Source organism: Saccostrea cucullata, unplaced genomic scaffold (assembly GCF_032062105.1).
Source record: "Saccostrea cucullata isolate Sc308-1 unplaced genomic scaffold, CSIRO_AGI_Scuc_v1 ctg10422, whole genome shotgun sequence".
NCBI lineage: Eukaryota > Metazoa > Mollusca > Bivalvia > Ostreida > Ostreidae > Saccostrea > Saccostrea cuccullata.
The window spans coordinates 1-23,042 of NW_026924167.1; the positions used below are offsets into that span (position 1 = coordinate 1).

Genomic DNA, 23,042 nt, shown 5'->3' on the forward strand with positions numbered 1-23,042 from the left:
ATAGGATCATTATTTGGCCAATTTTGCTGAGACGCACCGGACAGGATTTCTACTCAAACAGTTGGAAACAGACTTCAGAAAGGAAATCTCCAGGCTTGCCGACCTGCCGCACGTCCTTTATTTAAATAAGAGTGCCGCAGAAATCGACTACAGTGGGTAACAGAACACAAAAATTTGGCAATAACGTCATTGGTGTTCTGTTCTATTCTCAGACGAGTCACGACTTTGTTTTGACTTCCATGATGACAGAAGACTTGATTGAATTGCAATTGTGGAAAGATATGCTGATTGTGTCATTTCTGAGCAATACAGAGTAAATGGAGGTTTGATGATGATTTGGGCAGGCATAAGTATTGACTACAAAACCGATGTGCACATTATTGAACGCAACCTGACAGGTTTAAAATACCGAAATGATATTCTTCATCCTATAGGTTGACGTATTACATACATAATCGGGGATGATTTCATCTTAATGGACGATAATGATTGATCTCATAGTACAGCATTGCAGGAGGAATGGTAACAGATCCCTCAGGCTAGCTTTGAACAGCTGACATGAGTATGCGCTGCAGGGTCTTGCGGTGAGGTCATACAAAATACTGACAATCGCTCTAGTGAAGTAAATTGACTCTTCGGAAAAAATATCATTTTCAGGTCTAACCCAAGAATGCTGAATTCTAAAGTGACCTTAATGAACAATTCGTATCGTGTGTTCAAACAAATTTATCACATCTAATGTTTAATTTTCACTTTTGAAATATAAAATATGATACTTAAATTAAAAATGCATTCTGTTTTCTATGATCCAGTAATTGTAAAACATATTTAATTTGATGATCCTTAACTCTTTTTTGTCCAGTATATATTGATTTATATATCTATTTCTGTTTGTTAAAGATGTAGTGGTCAAAAACAATATGTCCATTTTAAGTTTTAAAACTGGTATATACAATGTTTATAATGCCATCCACTACCAGTATTAGTCTGAGCTTGACCTATGACCATACATCCTGAATATTTTATTTTTTTCTTGACTGTCGTATAAAATTCGCTGCTGAACGTTAAGTGTTTCGGTAGAGTAATATATTAGGGAAACTTTTAACTTCCCAATTTTAGGGTATATAAACTACAGATTGTTTTAGGGAAGCTTATTTTCAGACAGCGTGAAGTAAAACCATGGCAGGAGTTTGGGTGGCTATCTTCAAGTACGTCTTGTTCTTTTGTGCAGCTAGTTGTCAGCAAATTTATGTCGACGACAAAAATTACTGCGACCGTAATGATCAGACGATTGAAATATTGAACGAAAAGATTGAGTACTTACGACAGGAGAACGCGAAACAGATAGATTCCTTAAAACAAGAAATCGCGCGGATTAAGAAAAATGAAACTAACATCCACGAAGATTTGAAGAGTAGTATACTGGAAACCATCAAGTCAGGTAACTCTCTCTCTCTCTCTCTCTCTCTCTCTCTCTCTCTCTCTCTCTCTCTCTCTCTCAGAGTACATTACGGTTATTACCATATCATGTATTTATGTTGTTGTTTTTTTGCTTTCAGAGTTATATAAAGATTGTAAGAAACTCTATATCCATGGCAATACAGAATCTGGTGTTTATGAGATATATCCATTTGGTATTGAAAGCAAGGTCAGCGTCTTCTGTGACATGATGACAGAAGGTGGGGGGTGGACAGTAAGATCTCTCTATCCTTCTAACCCTCCTGAGTTTCTCTCTCTCTGATCTCTGTCTCCCTTTCTCTCCCTCTCACTTTCTCTCTCTCCCTCCCCCTCTCTCTCTCTCCCTCTCTTTTTAACTCAACCATAAATTTTAACTATTATTTCTTTAATAATTTATTAAACTTTGATTTTGAATCTGCAATCATTATTTTTTAGCTGAATTAACATTAAATTATTTTAGCCTTGTTTACAGGAGGATAATAAAATTCCGAAATAAATATTTTAATTACAAAATAGAAAAAAAAATTATAGATCATAATTTTGATAACAAAGTTTTTTTCAACTTTGAATAGTTGTTGGTATTAATATAATTAAAGAAGACTTATGTATGAATCTTTTGTGTTTAAATCATAACTTAAAAAAAATAACTTCACTACTTTCTTTACTAAACCCGACATAATTCATAAATCCTTAGGCTATCCAGAGACGTGTCAATGGGTCAGTCAGTTTCGATAGAACCTGGACAGACTACAAGACGGGATTCGGGAATCCTAACGCATCCTACTGGATTGGTAAACTATATACAGTTATGGAATGACTACAGAGGACAAATTTATAGCTCCCCGAGGGTTAAGATTCCAGATGCAGAAATATTCCCCTCCCTCGGGGAACCATTAATTTGCTATTTACATTGTACCCATTCTATAACTGTGTAATATTTTATGTTGTTTTAGGGGATGATAATTCTTCTGATTATTAACAGTTTAAATTAGCATTTAATTTTTTAGCAGTTAAAATGAAGTTTATAACAATTTATGTAAAATACAATATATAATGATTTCCCTACTTTGATTAAAGAAAAATGTGCATTCATTGCTGCATGCACTTCACAATTAGAAATTTCTGCATACCTTCATAATCGTATGTTGAATTATTTGACAACTGGAAATAAATATGTTTTGCTTTACTGATTCTTTATATATTACACGACGATAAAATATTTAAGGAAATGACGTTATCCATCAACTTACCAAGAGAGGGAACTCCTCCCTCTACGTATCTATCACACTGACTAATGGGACAAAACTCTATGAATTATACAACCAGTTCTCTGTTGCTGACGAAACCAGCAAATACAGACTTTTTCTTGGCGGACCAGCTACCGGGACCCTAGGTAGGTAAACTGAAAAAAGAATGTACGAATGACGACCTATATTAAGGAGAGAGAGGGAAAAAGAGTTTAATTTCTTGTGACAGATAGACAAATACCAACTCTTTCTCTGAGAATCAGCCCTATAGTTATGTAATTAATGGAGGGGGATGTGTGGATATCAATATTTTGAAAGTAAAATTTTCCTTGTATACTGAAAATCAAGAGTCCATACTTTAAGAGCCAATCAGTAATAAATTGCTAAAAGATTGAATATTTCCACGTCATAAACTCTACATGCGTACTTGTACGTAATGTTGTCAGATACATAACTCATACAGAGAAATCAATTAAGGTGTTAAACGATTATTGAATTAAAAAAAACACTTTCATTGGAAATGTAATTAATTACAGTCGATAACGAGGAGTTTTTGTAATTATCCCGCTTTTGTGCTGAAGATATAAATAGTAGATATAACAAAAGAAATACAACAATAAAGAAAGAAGTTAACTACACAAGTTGTATCTACGTGTAGTCGCACAAATTTGAAGAATTCTAATGATCAATGTGTTGATAAAATGGAAGAAAAGCTATAGTTTCCTGTTCTGTTAACTGAAAGAGGTGAACCCCCCCCCCCCCCCCCCCCCCAAAAAAAAGAAAAATATCAAACCTTTATTTTCTAATGTTATATCAATTTATTGGTTCATGAAATTATTGTTTCTTGATATGTAAGTATATAGGCATACCCATTTCAATGTTAAGTAAGGCTTCACATGAATGAAATAATAATTAACTTTATTGATGTCACCCGCGTGGCGCGGTGGTTAGAGCCGCGAACTAAGGAATCTTAAAGTTGCGGGTTCCAATCCCACTGTAGCGCGTGCAGACTGGTCCTTCGGATGAAATGGTATAAATCAAGGTCCTGTGTCGTAGTAGATGCTGGTACAAAAAAACATAGCGAACCGCTCAATTGCCTTGTATAACTTGTATTATAAAACAGAATTTCTAGTTCTCAACCGGCAAGTGATGGCGTCACCATGTGAGTGAAAAATGCTCGAGAGGAACGCTAAACTGCATACATTCAATCAATCAATCATTCTTTCACTTCTGTTGAGACTCTTAATATGTTCGTATACAGTCAAAAAAGAAATCAAATGACAACAGAAAAACAACGTTAAATACTAAATGAAAACAGTGTTAATCTTTTGTAATTGAAAGTAATGCAATTTAAAGTAATTCAAAAAAAAGTTTTTATTCTTGAATACTATAGATGCTTTAAGCTTTAAATGTTTAGTAAATAATAATGATCTAATCTGAAATAGGTGTTCATGTAATATTTTTCTTTGATAATTTTACAGGAGACTCTATGTTTGACACTGGTATTCCTGATCAGTTTGATCTGTCTGGGATGTCCTTCAGTACCCCGGACAGAGATAACGACGGGTATAGTGGATATAAATCTACTGATCTATTTTAATCAAGTGTCCATGTATCTTTTTCTTTTGTAATTCTACAGGAGACTCTATGTTACACACCGGTTCTTCTCGTTTCTATCTGTCTGGGATGTCCTTCAGTACCCTGGACAGAGATAACGACAGGTGGAATTATAACTGTGCTACTTGGAGTGACCTTAGAGGGGGCTGGTGGTTTAACTACTGTCATCTTGCCTTCCTTAACGGTCCCTGGTCCCGGGAGACTGGATCTACCCATGGTATCCTACAGTGACTAATGGTAAACAGATAAAAGAAACTCGGATGATGATCAAACCTACCTGACTTTTTATATCTTTATATACATACTTGTTCACGCATGATATGAAAAGTTATATACTTTTAGTGTAAGTGATGAAAATTTGATTGTTAGACATAAATGTTGGTATCGATGTTATATTACATAACAAATTTATAAATATAGTATGATTTTGTGTAATGAATTTAATGAAAAGTCCTAACATGTATTATGTTTAAAAATAGTTTTATACATGGAACCTTACTGTCACTACGCCTTCCTTAACGGTCCCTGGTCACCTGAAGGAGACTGGACCTTACCATGGTATCCTACAGTATAGAGTGGGACATCAGTGAAGGCGACTTCAATGATGATCAGACGGAACTAGGTAAACATAATTACATCTTAATATCCATTTTTTTCTTTTTGTATCACTCTGAATTTTTCAGTTATAAAAGTTGTTTTCTTTTAATAGAAAAGATATGCTATCATACATTTATCTGTAAAGTATTGATTTAATTTTTTTTTTTGACAGACGAAAGATCATCCATGGATAATGGAAACCCTCAAGAGATGATTTTAAATTAATTTTTATCGCTGAGTTTTTTTTTATATTTAACATCAAGTAACAAGCAGTAAAAGAAAGTGGTTGAACGGCTCTGTAAAGCGATACTGGATGTATTTAGTAAAAGATGTATTTTATATGTGTTGTAATAAATTTGAAAATAGAAAAATTTCGTTCTTTTTTTCCAAACACTGATGAATGGAGATAACTAGGCGGAGAATTAGGATTAAGATTACTTTATTGTTAAACCTATTACAATGGAACCTGTTTAATCCGACACATGCAATACTCTTTACTGTGATTTCAGCCATTTATTTCCATTTGTCATTTATAATTATCTCAATGATCTTTACACGCTGCAATACTACATCTTGTTTATTCCAATACATATATTTTTAATCTGTTCCCCGTGCATGTCGGATAAGACAAGTTTTATTGTAATAAAGATGTTAAGATATATTTTTTTTGTGTGTTTTATTTATTTCAAAACACTCTAACACTGATCGGGGATTCAAAGGTTACATTTGTAATACGCGTTTTATTTTGACGTCACAAATCTTAAAAGCAAAATTTGAGATCATTTAAATGATCATTTAAATTCATTATTTAGGCTAGAGATAATTTAAGTAAGTTAGAAAAAAAATCAAATTTGCAAAACAAGACAAGGAGTTAGAAAAAAAATGAGCACCGATTCATTATTTTTTGAAAGATGTTATCTTATATTTACAACTGCTTTTGCAAATAAAAAGCAAGCTAACATTAATCAATATGTTTGCTAAAACTTTTGTAATTATGAGACTACATCTTTAAAAAATGATTCAATATGTGTGACAAGTCATTCTCCTTTATGCAATGTGTATACGATGGTTTATATACTAGTATATCCAAAAATCTGATAGACTAGAACTTGAATTTTTTTATTAATCAATAGGAAAAGTTTTAGGAGCTAATGATAAAAATTCAAGAAAAGTTTGTGAAACAAAGAGGCTTATGATAAATGTTGTCGTTTGCGGGTCAAACACCAAGGTCAATATAAAAGTAGTTTTGCTACCAAAAGAAACGTTCCTAACAATGAGTCTACCTTCTAAAATAAAAACCATATAAGCAGCAACAGTTCAGTAATTATGACCAAAGTTAGAGATTTTCAAAAGTAGGTCAAACTGGACAAGGTCAAGGAGTCAATATTTATGATGCCCAAAAGAATTTCAGAAAGAATACACAGGTGAAATATAAAAGTCACGAAATCAATTATTCAAAAGTTATCACCAAAGTTTTTTCAAAAGGTGGTCAAAGTCTGATGTCAAAATAAAAGGATAAAAATATAAAAAGAAAATATTGGTATTCAAGAGAAGCTCTTACCGCAAGAAATGAACCCGTAAAATAGTTAACCCCTAGCACAAAATATTCAGTAAATACGACAAAAGTTTACGTTTTTGAAAAGTAGGTCAAATCCATAAGATCAAGGTTAAAGGTCATTACTTCTTGTACTCAAGAGAAGGTCTTATCAAAATATAAGCTTGAGGAGTATGATATCACTTGATTTAACCGTGTAGTAGCTATGGCTAAGAAAAAAAAATGAAAATTTCTTTAAAAGTGAGTCAAACATAAAGATCAAAGTCAAAAATACTTTTACCCTAGGAAAAGTTTTTACACGTTGAATACACCAGTGAAATATTAAAGCCATGGTTCATATGATCAAGGCTCAAATTCCAAATTCCACACTAACCGTCAAACTAAAGAAAAAAAACCTGTGAAATATGAAATCCGTAGCTCAAACCAATTAAAGGCTGTAGTCAGGGCTAATTGATTTCCCCATTTACAGATAAATCATTGGAAAAAATCACAAACAAACAGACAACTGGACCGACCGTCCTAGGAAAATATATTTGCCCCTTATTTTTTGGATTACAGATAGAAATTTTAAAAACAACACTTTGTATGGTGCGAGGAGAGCCCAGTCAGTTTCCTTGGGAAAATAACGAAACAATATAATGCACTGTCTGTCTTTGTGTACATGCTATTCATATTTTATTTAAAACATGAGGATAAACCTAGATCTCTTCCGAGGAGACGAATATACAATCCGAGGATAAATCTAGATCTCTTCCGAGGAGAGGAATGTACGATCCGAGGATAAATCTAGATGACTTCCGAGGAGACGAATATACGTTAACTTAAGAATACTCCATTTTATGATTTAGAACTTTATACACCATGCTTAATGAAATTATATAACAAAAGATAATGGTAGCAAATGTTTATTTAATTAAAAGAGAATGAATCATTATGTAACAGAACACTCTTCATGCTTCAAATAAAATGGAGAATCCTCACAAATAAAGGGAAGTTTTAGTCCGTCTTCTCCCGTATAGTACGTGTAGTTTCTCTCAGTCACCCAGCGCCACCTGCCGTCGTTATGATAAGTCAAAAGGAGGCCAAAGATTGGGTCAACTGCTGTCTCGCTCTCATCGTTAGGATTCCAGTTCTGATACGTCACTGGTGTCCAATTATCAAAAATGAGTCTTTCATTGTCGTCAAATGTCAAAACATTGGCACGAAATGCAAATGAACCGTTGAGATCAACTTCTACAGAAAAAGACAAGAAAAAAATTATATAATCTTCAAATTTGAAACACCATCGATACAATATGAGTTGTTGCTTTACATCCTGAATGCTCAAAAAATTATAAAATTTGATCTGCTGTATCCAAATTCAGTAGACATTTGAAGGGAAAGTATTCTTTTTTTTGCGTCGTGGTATGTGTAACAATAGAATATTTTCTAACGAGCATAAGCAAACCTAGGCCAAACTTTATTTCAATTTGAATAACATAGGAATATAATGTTTATGGGTGAAATTAGAAATAAACAATTTTGATACACTGCAGAAATATATTTTCCAGATTTAATGTTTTTTTTTTTAAGTTTAAAATCAGATTTGTAGAAAGCAAAAAAAATCTAAATAACTTTTTTATCAAAGGTGTTAAAATATAATCTACATATTTCTTGATTAAAGAGTATCAAGTTTTTAATCAATTACATTGTAGAGAAATTTGACAAAAATATTTTTGTTATTGTATGCATTTGATAAAAATGAAAGCATGTTATGAATTAATTGTTTCCGTATATACCTAGGTGTATGGGGTTTACGTCTTTAATCCTTCCAAGAAACAACAACATGCAATAACAAGATGTGTTTGTGAAACTTTGATACCCCCGTATGGCAACATAGCGAAGGTTAAGGTTTCTCAAATGCAGATCACATATGTTGGTACATAAAGTAAGGCCTTTTCAAAAAATACAAATATGACATAGAAAACCCTTGCACAACCTGTTCAAAGGTAACGGCCAAGGTAAGCGTTTTTAAAGGTAGGATAACCTCCGATTTGTTTGTAAAAAGTAGGTCAAAAACCAAGGTCAGGGTCAAAGTGTTAAAAGGGTTGAAATCCAATGTAAGTGAAGTTTGGAAGACCTAAATCTTACAATTCGAATGTAATGGCCAGGTTAAGTTTATGATAAATAATATATTTAAAATATGATATTCCTAGAATCTACCATTGAAAAAATTAGTTTCAAAGTAAAAGTTTGGATTTTTCGTGTAAAAATGTGTCAAACTCCAAGGTCAAGGTCAAAGGGTCAGGGATTTTAATATCGAATGAAAGTTCTCGTCACAAGGATCAATTAGGTAAAATATAAAAACCCTAGACGTTACCGTTCAAAAGTTATGGCCAAGGTTAAAGTTTTAAAGTTTTTCGCAAGTACTAAAATCTCCAAGGTCAAAGTTGTTGGTATCCAATGAGAGGTCTTTTAACAAAAATATATATGTGAACTATATGTAAATTATGACAACCCTGGTATCCAATGTTCAAATATGACCAAAGTAAAAGTTATGATTTTTATGTAAAACTGGGTCAAACTCCTAGGTCAAGGTCAAAATGTCAAGTTATGTGGTACCCTAGGAGAGGTCTTGTCACAAAAAATACACATGTGAAATATGATAGTCAAAGCTCCACTAAATCAAAAGCTATGGGCTGTATTAAAGTTTTCGCGTACAAACAGACAAACAGACAGAGAGAGAGACACACAAGAGAAGAGAGAGAGAGAGAGAAAGAGAGAGAGACAGACAGACAGAGGGATGGACACGACAAACACTATAAACCCCCGAAACTTTGTTCACGCGGGCATAAAAATGTTTTAATGACCACATTGTATATGGTCAAGTTATCTGATAAGTAGATTGTTTAAATACCCGGATGGAAACAATTAACCATGAAATGTATTGTTTCATTACCCGGATGTATGCGGTTTACGCCTAAAAACCTCCCATATCCATCCCCATACCAGACCAGAAGTTCTTCACCCGGCTCTACGTCACGTGACGTCATATAGAAGATGATGCCCTCGCACGTGATAGGAACAATATTTTCCTGTTGATATTTTGCGGGAGAATTAACGAATCGTAACCAGTTACTACAGGCCGGATCCTCTGCATCTATGTTGTAAGTACCGTTTGTCCCCTGCTTATCTACCTTTGAAAACAATAAGATCCTAATGGTTAAGAATGAATTTTAGTTCAGAATATGTTGTATATTTTATACTTGATGCAATCAGATCAACGTTGATCAAAATAACTTTAAGGTAATGAATATTTAGGGATTAAAAGAATCTAAAAAATAAAGCGTTGTGGGAGTGTTACATTAGCAATACTAGTCCCATACCGTGTAATCTGGTTTCCTCTAAAATTGAAAATTTTATCAGAAATCACTGAAGTGGATCAAAAATAAAAATTAATCTATAACTCATCAAAGTCATGCAACATACACAGAAGCTAGTCAAACGGATAAACAAGCGGACAGGGAGGGGCGAAAGCAGAGGAAATTTTTAGTCCATCTGGTTTCAACGACAAGGAACTAGAAATATGTAACTAAGATATGCAACTGCGATTCGTTTTCATTTTGTTTGATTCTTTGTGTGATTTTACCTGCCATGAATAGAAATCATCTTTCTTGTCTACAGTGTGAACTAGATGCTGTCATGAGACAGTAATACCCGCACTATGGTGTTTGCCTTTAAATATACACTCATTCATATTGGACTTTCCAAGGAAGAAGTCAAAATAATTCTATAATTATCACCGTACATGTATTCGTCAAATTGAACATAAAATTTTCATATCAACTCTGAGCCTCACATATGTATTTTAAAATACTTAATTCATAACCAGTCTGAAATAACAGAATTTAATGAATGATTGAAGTAAATTACTTAATAAGATTCAAATAAATAATTTTCCCATAATTTGGAACTTTTTAAATTTACTTTCTCATCGACATAAAATATTATTTTAGTACAAAGCGTTTTTGATGAATTTATCAAAATGTGCAAACTGATTTTAGTATTTGGTCGGGATAAAAACCCATTGAATTGAAAATACAACCCGATTAATTTGTCAATGCCTACCCCCCCCCCCCCCCCCCACACACACACACACTCTCTCTCTCTCACTCTCACATTTTTTAAAAAACATAGTTTAGTTTATTATGATAGTTTGAAATTTGTTCTTGAACTAAACAGTTTTATTTTCTACATTCACATTGGGTTTGCCTCACCCATTATCATATTTATAGATATCACCTCTCGGCACACCTCGGCCAATTCATACTGGCAACGGAATCAGCAAAGGTTTGTCGAATGAGATTATTTAGCACATGTATGCTGACGATGCAGTGTTGTCAGTTAAAATCATTTGTGTTTTAATTGCATTATATGGATTATATTTCATGAATTCGTTGTCACGACCTATGACATTCGGTAAGTACAAGATTTAGTATAGATTGCATGAAAATAAATAAATGCAAATGGTTAGGTTGAAGTTCAAAAAGGGTCAACATGGTCAAAGATCATCGCATGCCACAGTCGACAAATTTCACATTGTCAAGTTATCTCCCGTTGCGGACATTCAGTATATAACAGACGCAGATCCAGATTTTTTTTTTTTTCAGAAAGGGGGGGGGGGTGTCACACCTCAGTCAAAAAAATCAGCCCAAGATTTCCTGAGATGGAAATAAAAAATAATAATAAAAACAATGATGGTGGAGTCCCTGTTTTCTAAGGGGGAGGATGTCCAAAGTCATTTTTATTCTCTACAGTACATATATAGTCTTATTTAAATAACTGCTAATTCCAGGGGGGGGGGGGGTCTGATCTCCCCAGCCACTGACTCCCTGTACCTGAAATGACAATTGATCTTATGACTCCATAATAGTAGAAAATTTTTTCATTTGACTATTTATACATATTTTGTTTCCTATGTTCATGTATTTTTGTCTGTCCACTGAAACTTTAACCTTGCCCATATTTTTTAAGTGGATTGGGCTATACACATGGCTTCAATATTTCATAGGTAAATTTCTTTTGGCAAAACCTTTTAATGGGTACCACCAATTTTGACCTCTTGATCTCTTGACCTTGGAGTTTGACCCAATTTTACAAGAAAAATACCTTGAACTTGGCGTAAGTTTTCAACAGGTGGTGCTAGGACTTTCATGCTCTTACATGTGTAATCATTGTGAACTTTCAACAGGTATAATTATTTTTGACCTAGACCTTAGAGTTGAATCCAATTTAACTTTAACCTTGGCAATGACTTTTGAACAGGTGAGGAAGTTTTAGGGATTTCTCCCTTTTTTCACATGTGTATTCCTTGTGACAAGACTTTCCCTTTGATACCAACAATTTAGACCCTTTGACCTTGACCTTGGAGTTTGACTTACATTTGAGAAACTTCAACCTTTGCCAAAAGCTGCCATAACAGTTGCTGTCACAACAAACAAACAAAATACTAAAAAAAAACACAGAATACATGTACATATTTTATATTCAACAGATATACATCTGGTCATATCTCTAGTTCTCCCTTGAATGAGACATGGTGATATAAATTTTAAAAAATAATTATAAGAGTTGAAAAGGTTGTGCATATTGAAATATACTAAGCTCTGCGGATGAATTAGATATACCAGTTTAGCTTTATTTTGCTACCCAAAGCACCTTGATTAACTATTTATAAGCATACTGTTTTCTGAAATGTACTGATTTCTGTTGTCCATCTGTTTATCTGCAAACTTTTCTCATTAACTTCTTAAGAACCACTGGGCTAATTTCAACCAATTTACATTTAAATATGCAGGGTACTTTTTAAGCGCCCGGATCGATAGATCCCGGGCGTATATTGTTTTTGTCCTGTCTGTTTGTCTGTTTGTCTGTTTATCTGTTTGTCTGTTTGTCAACTTTAACCTTGGCCATAACTTTTGAACAATAAGGGATAGAGACTTCATATTTGGTAAGCATACTCCACTAATAAAGTCCTTTCAAATGATCTCAAGGTCAATGACCTTGTGACCTTGACTAAGACTTATATGCTAAAAATAGCTTTTTCCACTGTTTCTCATAACTTTTGAACCATAGGAGATAGGGACTTCATATTTGGTATGCATACTCCACTTATGAAGTCCTTTCAAATGACACCAAGGTCAATGATCTTGTGACCTTGACTGTGACCTATATGCTAAAAATAGCTTTTTACACTTTTTGCAATAACTTTTGAACCATCAGAGATAAGGACTTCATATTTGGTATGCATACTCCACCGATTAAGTTCTTTCAAATGACACCATGGTCAATGACTTTGTGACTTTGACTGTGACCTATATTCTAAAAATAGCTTTTTCCACTGTTTGTCATAACTTTTGAACCATAGGAGATAGGGACTTCATATTTGGTATGCATACTCCACCGATAAAGTACTTTCAAACGACGGCAAGGTCAATGATCTTGTGACCTTGACTGTGACCTATATGCTAAAATAGCTTTTTACTCTTTTTGTCACAACTTTTGAACCATAGGAGATAGGGACTTCATATTTAGTACTCATACTCCACTGATTAAGTTCTTTCGAATGACACCATGGTCAATGACCTTGTGACCTTGACTGTGATCAATATGCTAAAAGAAGATTTTTTTAACTTTGTTGCCGCCGGGCACGTAGTGTTTCACAAAAACATCTTGTTCCAACATAAATCTTCTTCTCAAGAACAGCAAAGACATTTATTGTTCCCATTTTTGCTAAAGGTAGGGTACATTAAATCTCATTTGTTTGTCAATCTGCCCATCTGTCACAATAAATTTAACCTTGGTCATCATGGTCGAATATTTTGAATGAGAAGAGATAGGACTTTTATATTAAACATTTGTATTAGTATTAAATGGGACAATACCATTCTACATACACTATGATTTTCATTACCCATGATCTTGAAGTTTGACCTAATTTCCTTAAAAAAATCAATTGCTTTGAATTGATCATTTTGAAAGATAAATGAAAGGGCATTCATTTTACCTGTGATAAGACCTTCCAAAATGTATCATGACTTTTTGACTCTGTGACCTTGACCTTGAAGTTTAACTTAGTTTTCATTAATGTTGTATTTCCTTTTCATTGAGAAGAGATTTGACTTTCACATTTCAAGTGAACATTACCCATAACAAGAGGCTCCCAACATGCTATGATTTTTTACCCCTTGACCTTGATGTTTTAACAAAATTTCAAAAGAGTGAACTCTCCCAAAAAATGATAAGACCACTGTTTAAAACAAAAAAGGAGTTTAGGGAAGACTGGGCTTTTTCCATAAAAAACGTCATTTTTCAACCCTCATTTGACCCCCCGGGCAAAATAAAAATTCCGAAACCTAACTGCACATCTACATGACCCAACCAACCATCTCCCAAAGATGATTAGGATGCTGAATAAAATGTAAGAGGAGTTCAGGGAAGATGGGGCTTTTTCCATAAAAAACATCATATTTCTACCCTTATTTGACCCCCCGGGGCAAAATCAAAATTCCGAAACCTAACTGCACATCTGCATGACCCCACCAACCATCTCCCAAAAGATGATTAGGCTGCTGAATAAAATGTAAGAGGAGTTCAGGGAAGATGGAGATTTTTGCATAAAAAACGTCATTTTTTCGACCCCAATTTGATCCCCCCGGGCAAAATCAAAATTCCAAAACCTTACTGCACATCTACATGACCCCACCAACCATCTCCCGAAACATGATTAGGCTGCTGAATAAAATGTAAGAGGAGTTCAGGGAAGACTGGGCTTTTTGCATAAAAAACATCATTTTTCGACCCCCATTTGATCCCCCAGGGCAAAATCAAAATTCCAAAACCTTACTGCACATCTACATGACCCCACCAACCATCTCCCAAAAGCTGGTGAGGCTACTGAGTAAAATGTAGATGGAGTTCAGGGAAGACGGGGCTTTTTGGACAAAAAACGTCATTTTTCGACCCCCATTTGACCCCCCGGGGCAAAATCGAAATTCCAAAACCTTACTGCACATCTACATGACCCCACCAACCATCTCCCAAAAGCTGGTTAGGCTACTGAGTAAAATGTAAGAGGAGTTCAGGGAAGACGGAGCGTTTTGCTTAAAAAATGTCATTTTTCGACCCCCATTTGACCCCCTGGGGCAAAATCAAAATTCTGAAAGCTTACTGCACATCTACATGACCCCACCAACCATCTCCCAAAAGCTGGTTAGGCTACTGAGTAAAATGTAGAAGGAGTTCAGGGAAGACGGGGCTTTTTGGACAAAAAACGTCATATTTCGACCCCCATTTGACCCCCCAGGGCAAAATCGAAATTCCAAAACCTTACTGCACATCTACATGACCCCACAAACCATCTCCCAAAAGATGATTAAGCTACTGTGTAAAATGTAGGAGGAGTTCAGGGAAGAAAAGTGTGACAGACGGACGGACGGACGAACATGAGTAACAACAATATACCCGAACTTTCTTTAGAAAGTGCGGGTATAATAAGTCCCTCATATACACCGAGGATCGTGAACTTCGGAACAAAGGTCTCCGCCCATGCGCCCATCCCCGCTCCCGGAAGTGACGAAGATTTGATGGCGAATCCTGAGGGCGTGGTCAGATTAGCTCTCTGGTGAGGCGGGGAACCTAGAGGAATCTTACATGTACAAGATAATGTCAAGGACACGAAACAGAGGTCAAGGACACATGATTTTAAGTATAATATTAACTTCTTGCATGATTTATCTAACTACTAATATAACATTTAGACAACAGCAAGGTCTATGAAACTCTACTTAAGGGAAACTTAATGGTAGAGGTCTAGCATTAAGGAAGCTCCAAACACCGCACATTAAAGAGTTCCTTATGCCACCTATCATAGACCTTTGGTCTACAAACCAGTTTAGTGTATTTTTGTGTTGAAGTATTGCCTGTATAGATATTTAAGATACGACGTTTGTGGCATTCTGATATGTATCGTGAAACAAACTCTAAACGATGCATTTTTTTCAAGTGGCTATACATACCTTTGCATTAGGAATGTGTTTATATTTAGAACTTTGTACACCATGCTTAATGAAATCTGCACAAACTGAGGAGAGAAAATAAATACACTTAAATATTGTCCATACTTTGCAAGCATATTTTTCCCCTGATATAAAATGAATTTAAAACTTTATAAGACAAAATATAAAAAAAAAAACAACCAAAAATGGTTAAAACAATATCTTTTTAGCATAACAAACGTTTAAAGTGTCTATCCATGGAAGCACTCTGACAATTTAAGTGTGTATTATCACCGTCTTTATTTGAGAGGTAGACTTTTATCAAACTTATCATTACATGTAAATAAGGCATTTTACTTGTATCTGATTCATTTTTATCTGTATTTCCTTTACTTTTAGAGACATTTTCTTATAAAAATCTAATTTATGATTAAAATATGTACAAACTGACAGACAAGGACATTTCATTTGATCCTTTTCTTTAAAAAAATAGCAACAAACAAACACTCATTATAGTAAGAGTTATCTCTCCTATCAGGCTGTTGGTGAACACTAATACTTACAGTTTTTCTTCTCAGCCTCAATGTCCCATTCCCTCTGAGCAATCTTATAGAGTTCCTGTTAATGTAATAGAATTACTGTTAAAATAATGGAGTTCCTGTTAATGTAATAGTATTCCAATAAATGTAACAGAGTTCCAATGATAGTAAGAGAGTTCCAATGATAATAATAGAGTTCCTGATATTGTAATATAGTTTCTGTTAATGTAATAGAGTTCCTGTTAATGTAATAGAGTTCCTGTTAATGTAATAGTGTTCCTGTAATAGAATTACTTTTATTGTAATAGAGTTATTGTTGATGTGATAGAGTTCCTCTTCATTTAATAGAGTTCGTGTAATAGAATTCCCTTTATTGTAATAGAGTTTTTGTTGATGTAATAGAGTTCCTGTTCATTTATAGAGTTTTTGTAATAGAATTCCTTTTATTGTAATAGAGTTTTTGTTGATGTAATAGGGTTCCTATTATTGTTATAGAGTTCTGGTTCATTTAATCGAGTTCCTGTTCGTGTCATAGAATTTCTTTCATTTTAAGAGTCCCATTTATTGTAATAGAGTTCCTGTTAATGAAAACGAGTTCCATTAACTATGATAAAGTTCTTGTTAATATAATAAATTTTTGTTGATGTGGTAGAATGATGCAGGTTCAGCCCGTTAGAAGACTGTGGCAGAGATAAAGGAAAAGTTGAACAGATAAACCAGAGAACCACATATTCTTGTACAGAAGTCAATTTACTTTCGAGTGGACTACGTTTCTGCAGCTGGTGAATTCAGAGCAAAAGCATTTCTGAGAATTTAATGAAAAACACGTTTATCTTTAAAATATATTCAAGGTCAGCTTTCTCTCTCTCTCTCTCTCTCTCTCTCTCTCTCTCTCTCTCTCTCTCTCTCATACTTACATTTCTTTCTTGATATATGTTGAAAAAATTCATCTCTGAAGCGACAAAAAATATATTATTTTATTTCCAGTATAAACTTGACTATAAGAAATTTCCAAGGAATTTTCCTCTTACATATGTGTATAATGGTTATGTAACCTTAGATCTACACGGCAATTTAATGCATGTTATCGTCTCAGCAGTAAGTGATTCAGGAGTGTTAACATAAATTAGATTTTAAACCTAGACACTATTATATGGTTCAGGTTGTAAGATAATTATTTTTTTTATATATAAATTTAATTCATCGTATAATGACGTTTCGACTACAGCAGCCAGAAATTAACAAATAAAAATCTTCGTTTTCTGGATTTTTTTTAGCTTACATCCACTACTGTTCTCTTACTTTCAATATATTTGGTGAGTACTTTTTCTTTCTCCTCCGAATCTAGGACGACCATGTGAGCCCCCTGCTGATGACAAAAGTCACTAGAATTCAACATGGACGTCGGTTCTTTGTGGAAGGAGAAACACCAACCACTCACATTGACAAATCCCGGGGAGCATCTCAAAACCTCGGATCCGGAAATTCCAGAAGAACATTTCAAAGGTTCCGAATTAATGGCGATCAAAACTGTCATATGATGTATATTATATAAAAGTATTATTGTTTTCAAGATTATGTTTTTAACTTTAAGATATTCCCACTCCCACAATTTTATGTTTTCACATTTTATAAAGAGTCATGTAATTATATAAAGTTTCATGTACTTCAATACACGTCAATGAGCCATGGTAAATACGATACAATTTCAGTAATAATATTTAAGGAATCAAGCTTATTTTTAACCTATGTTACACAATAATACATAACTTCAGGCAATTTGCGCGTAGTCCTACATTTTGATATAGAGTAAAACATAGGTTGAAATATGCTTCATTCTGTATCATTTAATTTCAGTCTAGACGATAAGATATGTTTTCTCCCCCCAAAAATTGGTTTCAGACTGAGCATATATTAAAAGTAACGTAAATACGTTTGACATATGACTGCCGTCATGAGAAAAGGGCCCTTATCTTTTGACGTCACAATGCTCAAAAAACGACGTCAAAGTTGCGGTATTGTAAACACGGAAGTAAAAAATATTGTCAACTGCGTTTCGTGATTTAGAAACAAAATTGGATTTCAAAGTGTAACAAAAATTTGAAAATTGATACAAACATTTTTAATGGGTATATAGTGTGATATTATTACTATTTAATACGTGAATTCATTCATAATTCTTGATGTTGATATACGCGACATTGGACATGCACATTGCTATAAGGAACTGCGATTTAAACGATGTCTATTTCTGATTAAATTAAAGATGCAGCAAATTTGTTTTTTAGAATTTCCGAATGCTTAAATTTGATTTTATTTTAAGAAGTCTTCATATTAAAAGGTATATTCCATACACATGTCATTGTACTCTTTTTCAGAGAGAGAAAATATATATACCACAATTTAAAATATATTTAGTCATTTTAATTTTAATCCATAGTGTATCATACTGATGTACCCCGACAGCCAGCCTATTGTGAATTTTCGATTTTAAAATGTGTGTTAAAAAGGGAGGGGGGGATAAATAAACAAGCCAAAAAAAATCTCCGAATAATAAGACAACCGGTTAAAGTTAAAGATAAAAAAAAACATAATCTCTCTTTGACTGGATATATATTCTAGTAACATTGGAGATCCAATTTAACCTTCTACATCAACAATAAATAATTCTATACTAAATCTACAGTAGGGGAATATGCTAAGGGAAAAAAAAGAAAAAAATACGGATGCCATAAATTTTGCTAAAAATAGATTTTGTTTCATAAACTAATTTAAAATGATCCAATAAATACATGTTTCAATTTTCTTGAATTATTCCGATGAAATGAATGAATTAAATTGAAACTGAATTGCAATGTTTAGGAATTAAATACAGCTTCAATTTTTAAGACTTTTCCCAAAAAAACATCATTCCCAGTTCTGAAGAAATTAACCATATTACATCGTCAGTGATATTATGAATGAGGATATTTATAAACCAGAAACAACCCACTATAAATTAATTGAAAAGATGAAGCTGAAGAAGTGAAGCTTTTCGGGGGAAAAAAACGGCAGACAGGAGAGTTACAGTGCTACCCATGGTAAATGCTATATTTATTGCGCACAAAAGTTGCGCTTATTTCTGGATTAATTATTCCAAATTCTTACCTCAATCGCGAAAAGGATATTTAGCTTTTTTCAATGGGTGGCACAGTACTTCTCTGTCAAAATATTTTCTTCGGAGAGCTACAGTGACTCTAAGGAAAGGAATTAATAAACAAACTCAAATATTTCTGCATTGAAAGAAAAATACTTTCTATATTTCAGTCACACGCAAAACGCAAGTAGCATCGGGGAGGGGGGCTACATTGAAAGTCCGGTTGCCCCCCCCCCCCCCCCACACACACACACACACATTTTCTGTTGCAGCATAATCAAATTAGTGCACACAATAGGCCAAAAGGCAGTGTATTATGTTATGAAAAATTGATACTGCAAGAAGTCTGAACCTTATCACATCCCAACGGCGAAATAGGATTCGAGTTTGGACAATCCCCACTTTTTGGTTGACAGGTTTTTTTTTTTTTTTTTAAGGTAAATTGAATTTCTATTCTGGCTGTCCTCCACCCTCTTATCAAATGATGAAACGTCACTTAGTTGTGTGTGTGTTGTGGGGGGGGGGGGGGCAACTCATATCGATATATCGAGAAAGTAGTATGTTTTGATCTTATACTAAAGAAAAAATGGATTAGAGCGGTAGATTATTACTTAATCGCATTGCGTCATACAAAAAACATAAACGTGTGTTGGACGTAATATTTCATTATTGTTTAAGACAATCGCATCGAAATGGGAAAAGCATATATAAGGTGTCATATTAGCCAATGTAACGGGGGAAGATGAATAGATGACCTTTCCTGGCCGTAAAAACTTTTTTTGCTTGTCAAGAAATGTTTGGTATAAAGTTGAAAGTGCCCACAACTTTAAAATATAGCTGTTAGCCCCCCCCCCCCCCAATGAAATGGCTTCCTACGGGCCTTCCTTTATTGCGTAAAAATATATCAATTCACTTTCAAATAGATTTCTTCAAAATTTTAATGGAACCATAATTTCGCAAAGAAAATTAAAACACCGTTTAGCGTGCACGTATTAAAAAAAGAGACAAGAAGAGCACAATTAAGCATCTCTTACATGTATTAAAATATACAATATACATAAATCATTTTTTTTTTGAGATCATACATGTAGTAGCGGTCGTTGTAAAAAAAAAATATACAAATGTTATATCAAGTTAAACAGGGTAAAGGTGCCTCCATTTTTTTAAGGTGTATGTGCAGAAATATTTGTGACTGATTTTAATTGTGATTTATTCAAAAAAAGAAAAAAAAAGAAGTTAAGAGTTTCATTTTTAGGTATAAGTTCAAAGAAAGTTTCAATTTAAAGGTACGGTATATAAACCATTTATAAGACAATCCTATGAAATCACTAGCTTCTTTATTATGTTTTTACTCCATAACTAGTACAAGCGAAGAAAATGATTTGTATAAACAATTGAAGCTAAGTGCTTTATATAAACAAAATATTTTTTTTAAAAAGTAAACTTAAAAAAAATCCGCTTGCATGGAAGTAGCGAACATGAATTCAATTCATGCACTCTTAACTTTTTTTTATATAACGGAATAATCATTTTTAACAGGTTTATATATCTTAAATTTGGGTATATCTGCATTTTTTCTGAAAATATATGGTGTTTTGATCCTATCGTAATAATTATAGGAATAAAAGTTACGTGTGTGTGTGTGTGATAGTGAGTGAATGATGAATTTTGATGACTGATAAGAAAATTATTTTCTTTTTAATATCTGGATCGAAGTGCCTTTTTTTGCGAGGGGATGCCCCGTTTTGCGCGTGGTGTCCTTCTGGGATTCTCTCTCTCTCTCTCACTCTCTTTTAATGTTTAAGTGTTACAAGTGCTGTAATATATATTATAAATTGAATTAGATTATTTTATAGCAAAAGAATAATTTGTGTAGATTTAAAGAAATATAACTTTTGTTCCTACTGAAATATTAAAAACCGTTCTTAGATTTTGTCTAGATCCCCCCCCCCCTTTACGATATTTCTAGATCTGCTCTAAAATGGTATGAAAATAGTAATAACATACGAAATCCTTTTGAAATAGTCACATACTTGTCGCCTGAGAGAAAAAAATATTTTCTCGTTTATTATTCTTGAAACGATTGAGGTTGTTTAAACAGCGTTATTTTAAGAATTTTTGGAAATTGAATTAGACGCAGTTGACGTCATTACGTTTCAGTGAGTAACGTCAAAGTTGTTTTGGTATGCTTTACTAAAATGCTTGTAAAATAGTGAATAAGTGAGATATTTTCAAAATTTGGGTATATTTGCATTCAGAAAGAGTCCGGCTATCAAAATTTACCAAAAAGTCAATTTATGAAAATTTGACCTTAAGGGCCCTTTTCTCGTGACGGCAGTCATATAATATCGTGTGACGTAGGCAACTAATGTTAGAGGATATAAAATAAATTCTTTATCCAATCAAATAACGCGTTACATCCAGAATTAAATTATTAGTGTTTGGTATTCTGGAGAACTGAATTGTCCTCCTTTTTACGGCAGAGGAAGTCTTTGCTTCAGAAAAAAAATCCTAACAGAGTCAAAACCTCGATTTACAACAAATTCAAAAGTAAAAGACTCCTCCACTTTTCTGTCTTTTACATTAATCTTAACAATTTGGAAGGTAGGCTTTTATTTATTTTACCTGTAACAATCCAACAGAGTAGGGATACTGCTACAATCGGAAGGCCTCTTGACATTACGTTGAAAAAAATGCATTGGGTATTTCTACAACAGAAAATAAGTAAATTATTAAATACAAGGGAGAGGATTTCAGTCAATTTCTTTAAAAGAAGAAAAATTCAAACCAATCTATTTTTGTGTAAACATGATGACATAAAGAGAGGGAGATAATTCTATTCTTGTCTTTTCTTTAACAAGTTTAACTCGCCCGCGCAGCGCAGTGGATATAGCGTCTGCTTTAGAGTCGCCCGCGAGGCGCAGTGGATATAGCGTCTGCTTTAGTGTCGCCCACGAAGCACAGTGGATAGAGCGTCTGCTTTAGAGTCGCCTACGAGGTGCAGTGGATATAACGTCTGCTTCAGAGTCGCCCACGAGGTGCAGTGGTTAGAGCGTCTGCTATAGAGTCGCCTGCGGGGCGCAGTGGATAGAGCGTCTGCTATAGAGTCGCCCGCGAGGTGCAGTGGATAGAGCGTCTGCTATAGAGTCGCCCGCGAGATGCAGTGGATAGAGCGTCTGCTATAGAGTCGCCCGCGAGGTGCAGTGGTTAGAGCGTCTGCTATAGAGTCGCCCGCATGACGCAGTGGATAGAACATCTGCTATAGAGTCGCCCGCGAGGTGCAGTGGATAGAGCGTCTGCTATAGAGTCGCCCGCGAGGTGCAGTGGATAGAGCGTCTGCTATAGAGTCGCCCGTGAGGTGCAGTGGATAGAGCGTCTGCTTTAGAGTCGCCCACGAGGCGCAGTGGATATAACGTCTGCTTCAGAGTCGCCCGCGAGGCGCTGTGGATGGAGCGTCCGCTTTAGAGTCGCCCGCATGACGCAGTGGATAGAACATCTGCTATAGAGTCGCCCGAAAGGTGCAGTGGATAGAGCGTCTGCTATAGAGTCGCCCGTGAGGTGCAGTGGATAGAGCGTCTGCTATAGAGTCGCCCGCGAGGTGCAGTGGTTAGAGCGTCTGCTATAGAGTCGCCCGCGAGGTGCAGTGGATAGAGCGTCTGCTATAGAGTCGCCCGCGAGGTGCAGTGGATAGAGCGTCTGCTGTAGAGTCGCCCGCGAGGTGCAGTGGATAGAGCGTCTGCTATAGAGTCGCCCGGGAGGTGCAGTGGATAGAGCGTCTGCTATAGAGTCGCCCGCGAGGTGCAGTGGATAGAGCGTCTGCTATAGATTCGCAAAGTAAGGAAGTGATCAAGCTCAATG

General features: G+C 34.7%; 2 protein-coding genes and 1 long non-coding RNA gene across 3 annotated transcripts; 2 read left to right on the forward strand and 1 right to left on the reverse strand.

The window, feature by feature from the left end:
- The first annotated feature begins 1,064 nt into the window (after window positions 1-1,064).
- LOC134265890 (fibroleukin-like) lies at window positions 1,065-4,336 on the forward strand. The gene is made up of 5 exons (XM_062748113.1): window positions 1,065-1,441; window positions 1,560-1,693; window positions 2,153-2,249; window positions 2,684-2,851; window positions 4,187-4,336. The coding sequence occupies exons 1-5, from the start codon at window positions 1,180-1,182 to the stop codon at window positions 4,303-4,305; spliced, it is 780 nt and encodes a 259-aa protein (XP_062604097.1). The 5' UTR covers window positions 1,065-1,179; the 3' UTR covers window positions 4,306-4,336.
- Window positions 4,337-4,881: 545 nt separating this feature from the next.
- Window positions 4,882-5,290, forward strand: LOC134265888 (uncharacterized). The gene is made up of 2 exons (XR_009991847.1): window positions 4,882-4,944; window positions 5,092-5,290. It is a non-coding gene; the product is annotated as an uncharacterized LOC134265888 (long non-coding RNA).
- Window positions 5,291-7,375: 2,085 nt separating this feature from the next.
- On the reverse strand, window positions 7,376-21,879 carry LOC134265889 (histone-lysine N-methyltransferase PRDM9-like). The gene is made up of 9 exons (XM_062748112.1): window positions 21,810-21,879; window positions 17,351-17,578; window positions 16,966-17,000; window positions 16,073-16,127; window positions 15,531-15,595; window positions 14,977-15,160; window positions 10,103-10,122; window positions 9,413-9,650; window positions 7,376-7,707 (listed from the first exon to the last, which is right to left on the reverse strand). Exons 1-9 carry the CDS (start codon window positions 21,862-21,864, stop codon window positions 7,406-7,408), a joined length of 1,182 nt encoding a protein of 393 aa, XP_062604096.1. The 5' UTR covers window positions 21,865-21,879; the 3' UTR covers window positions 7,376-7,405.
- Window positions 21,880-23,042: the final 1,163 nt, after the last annotated feature.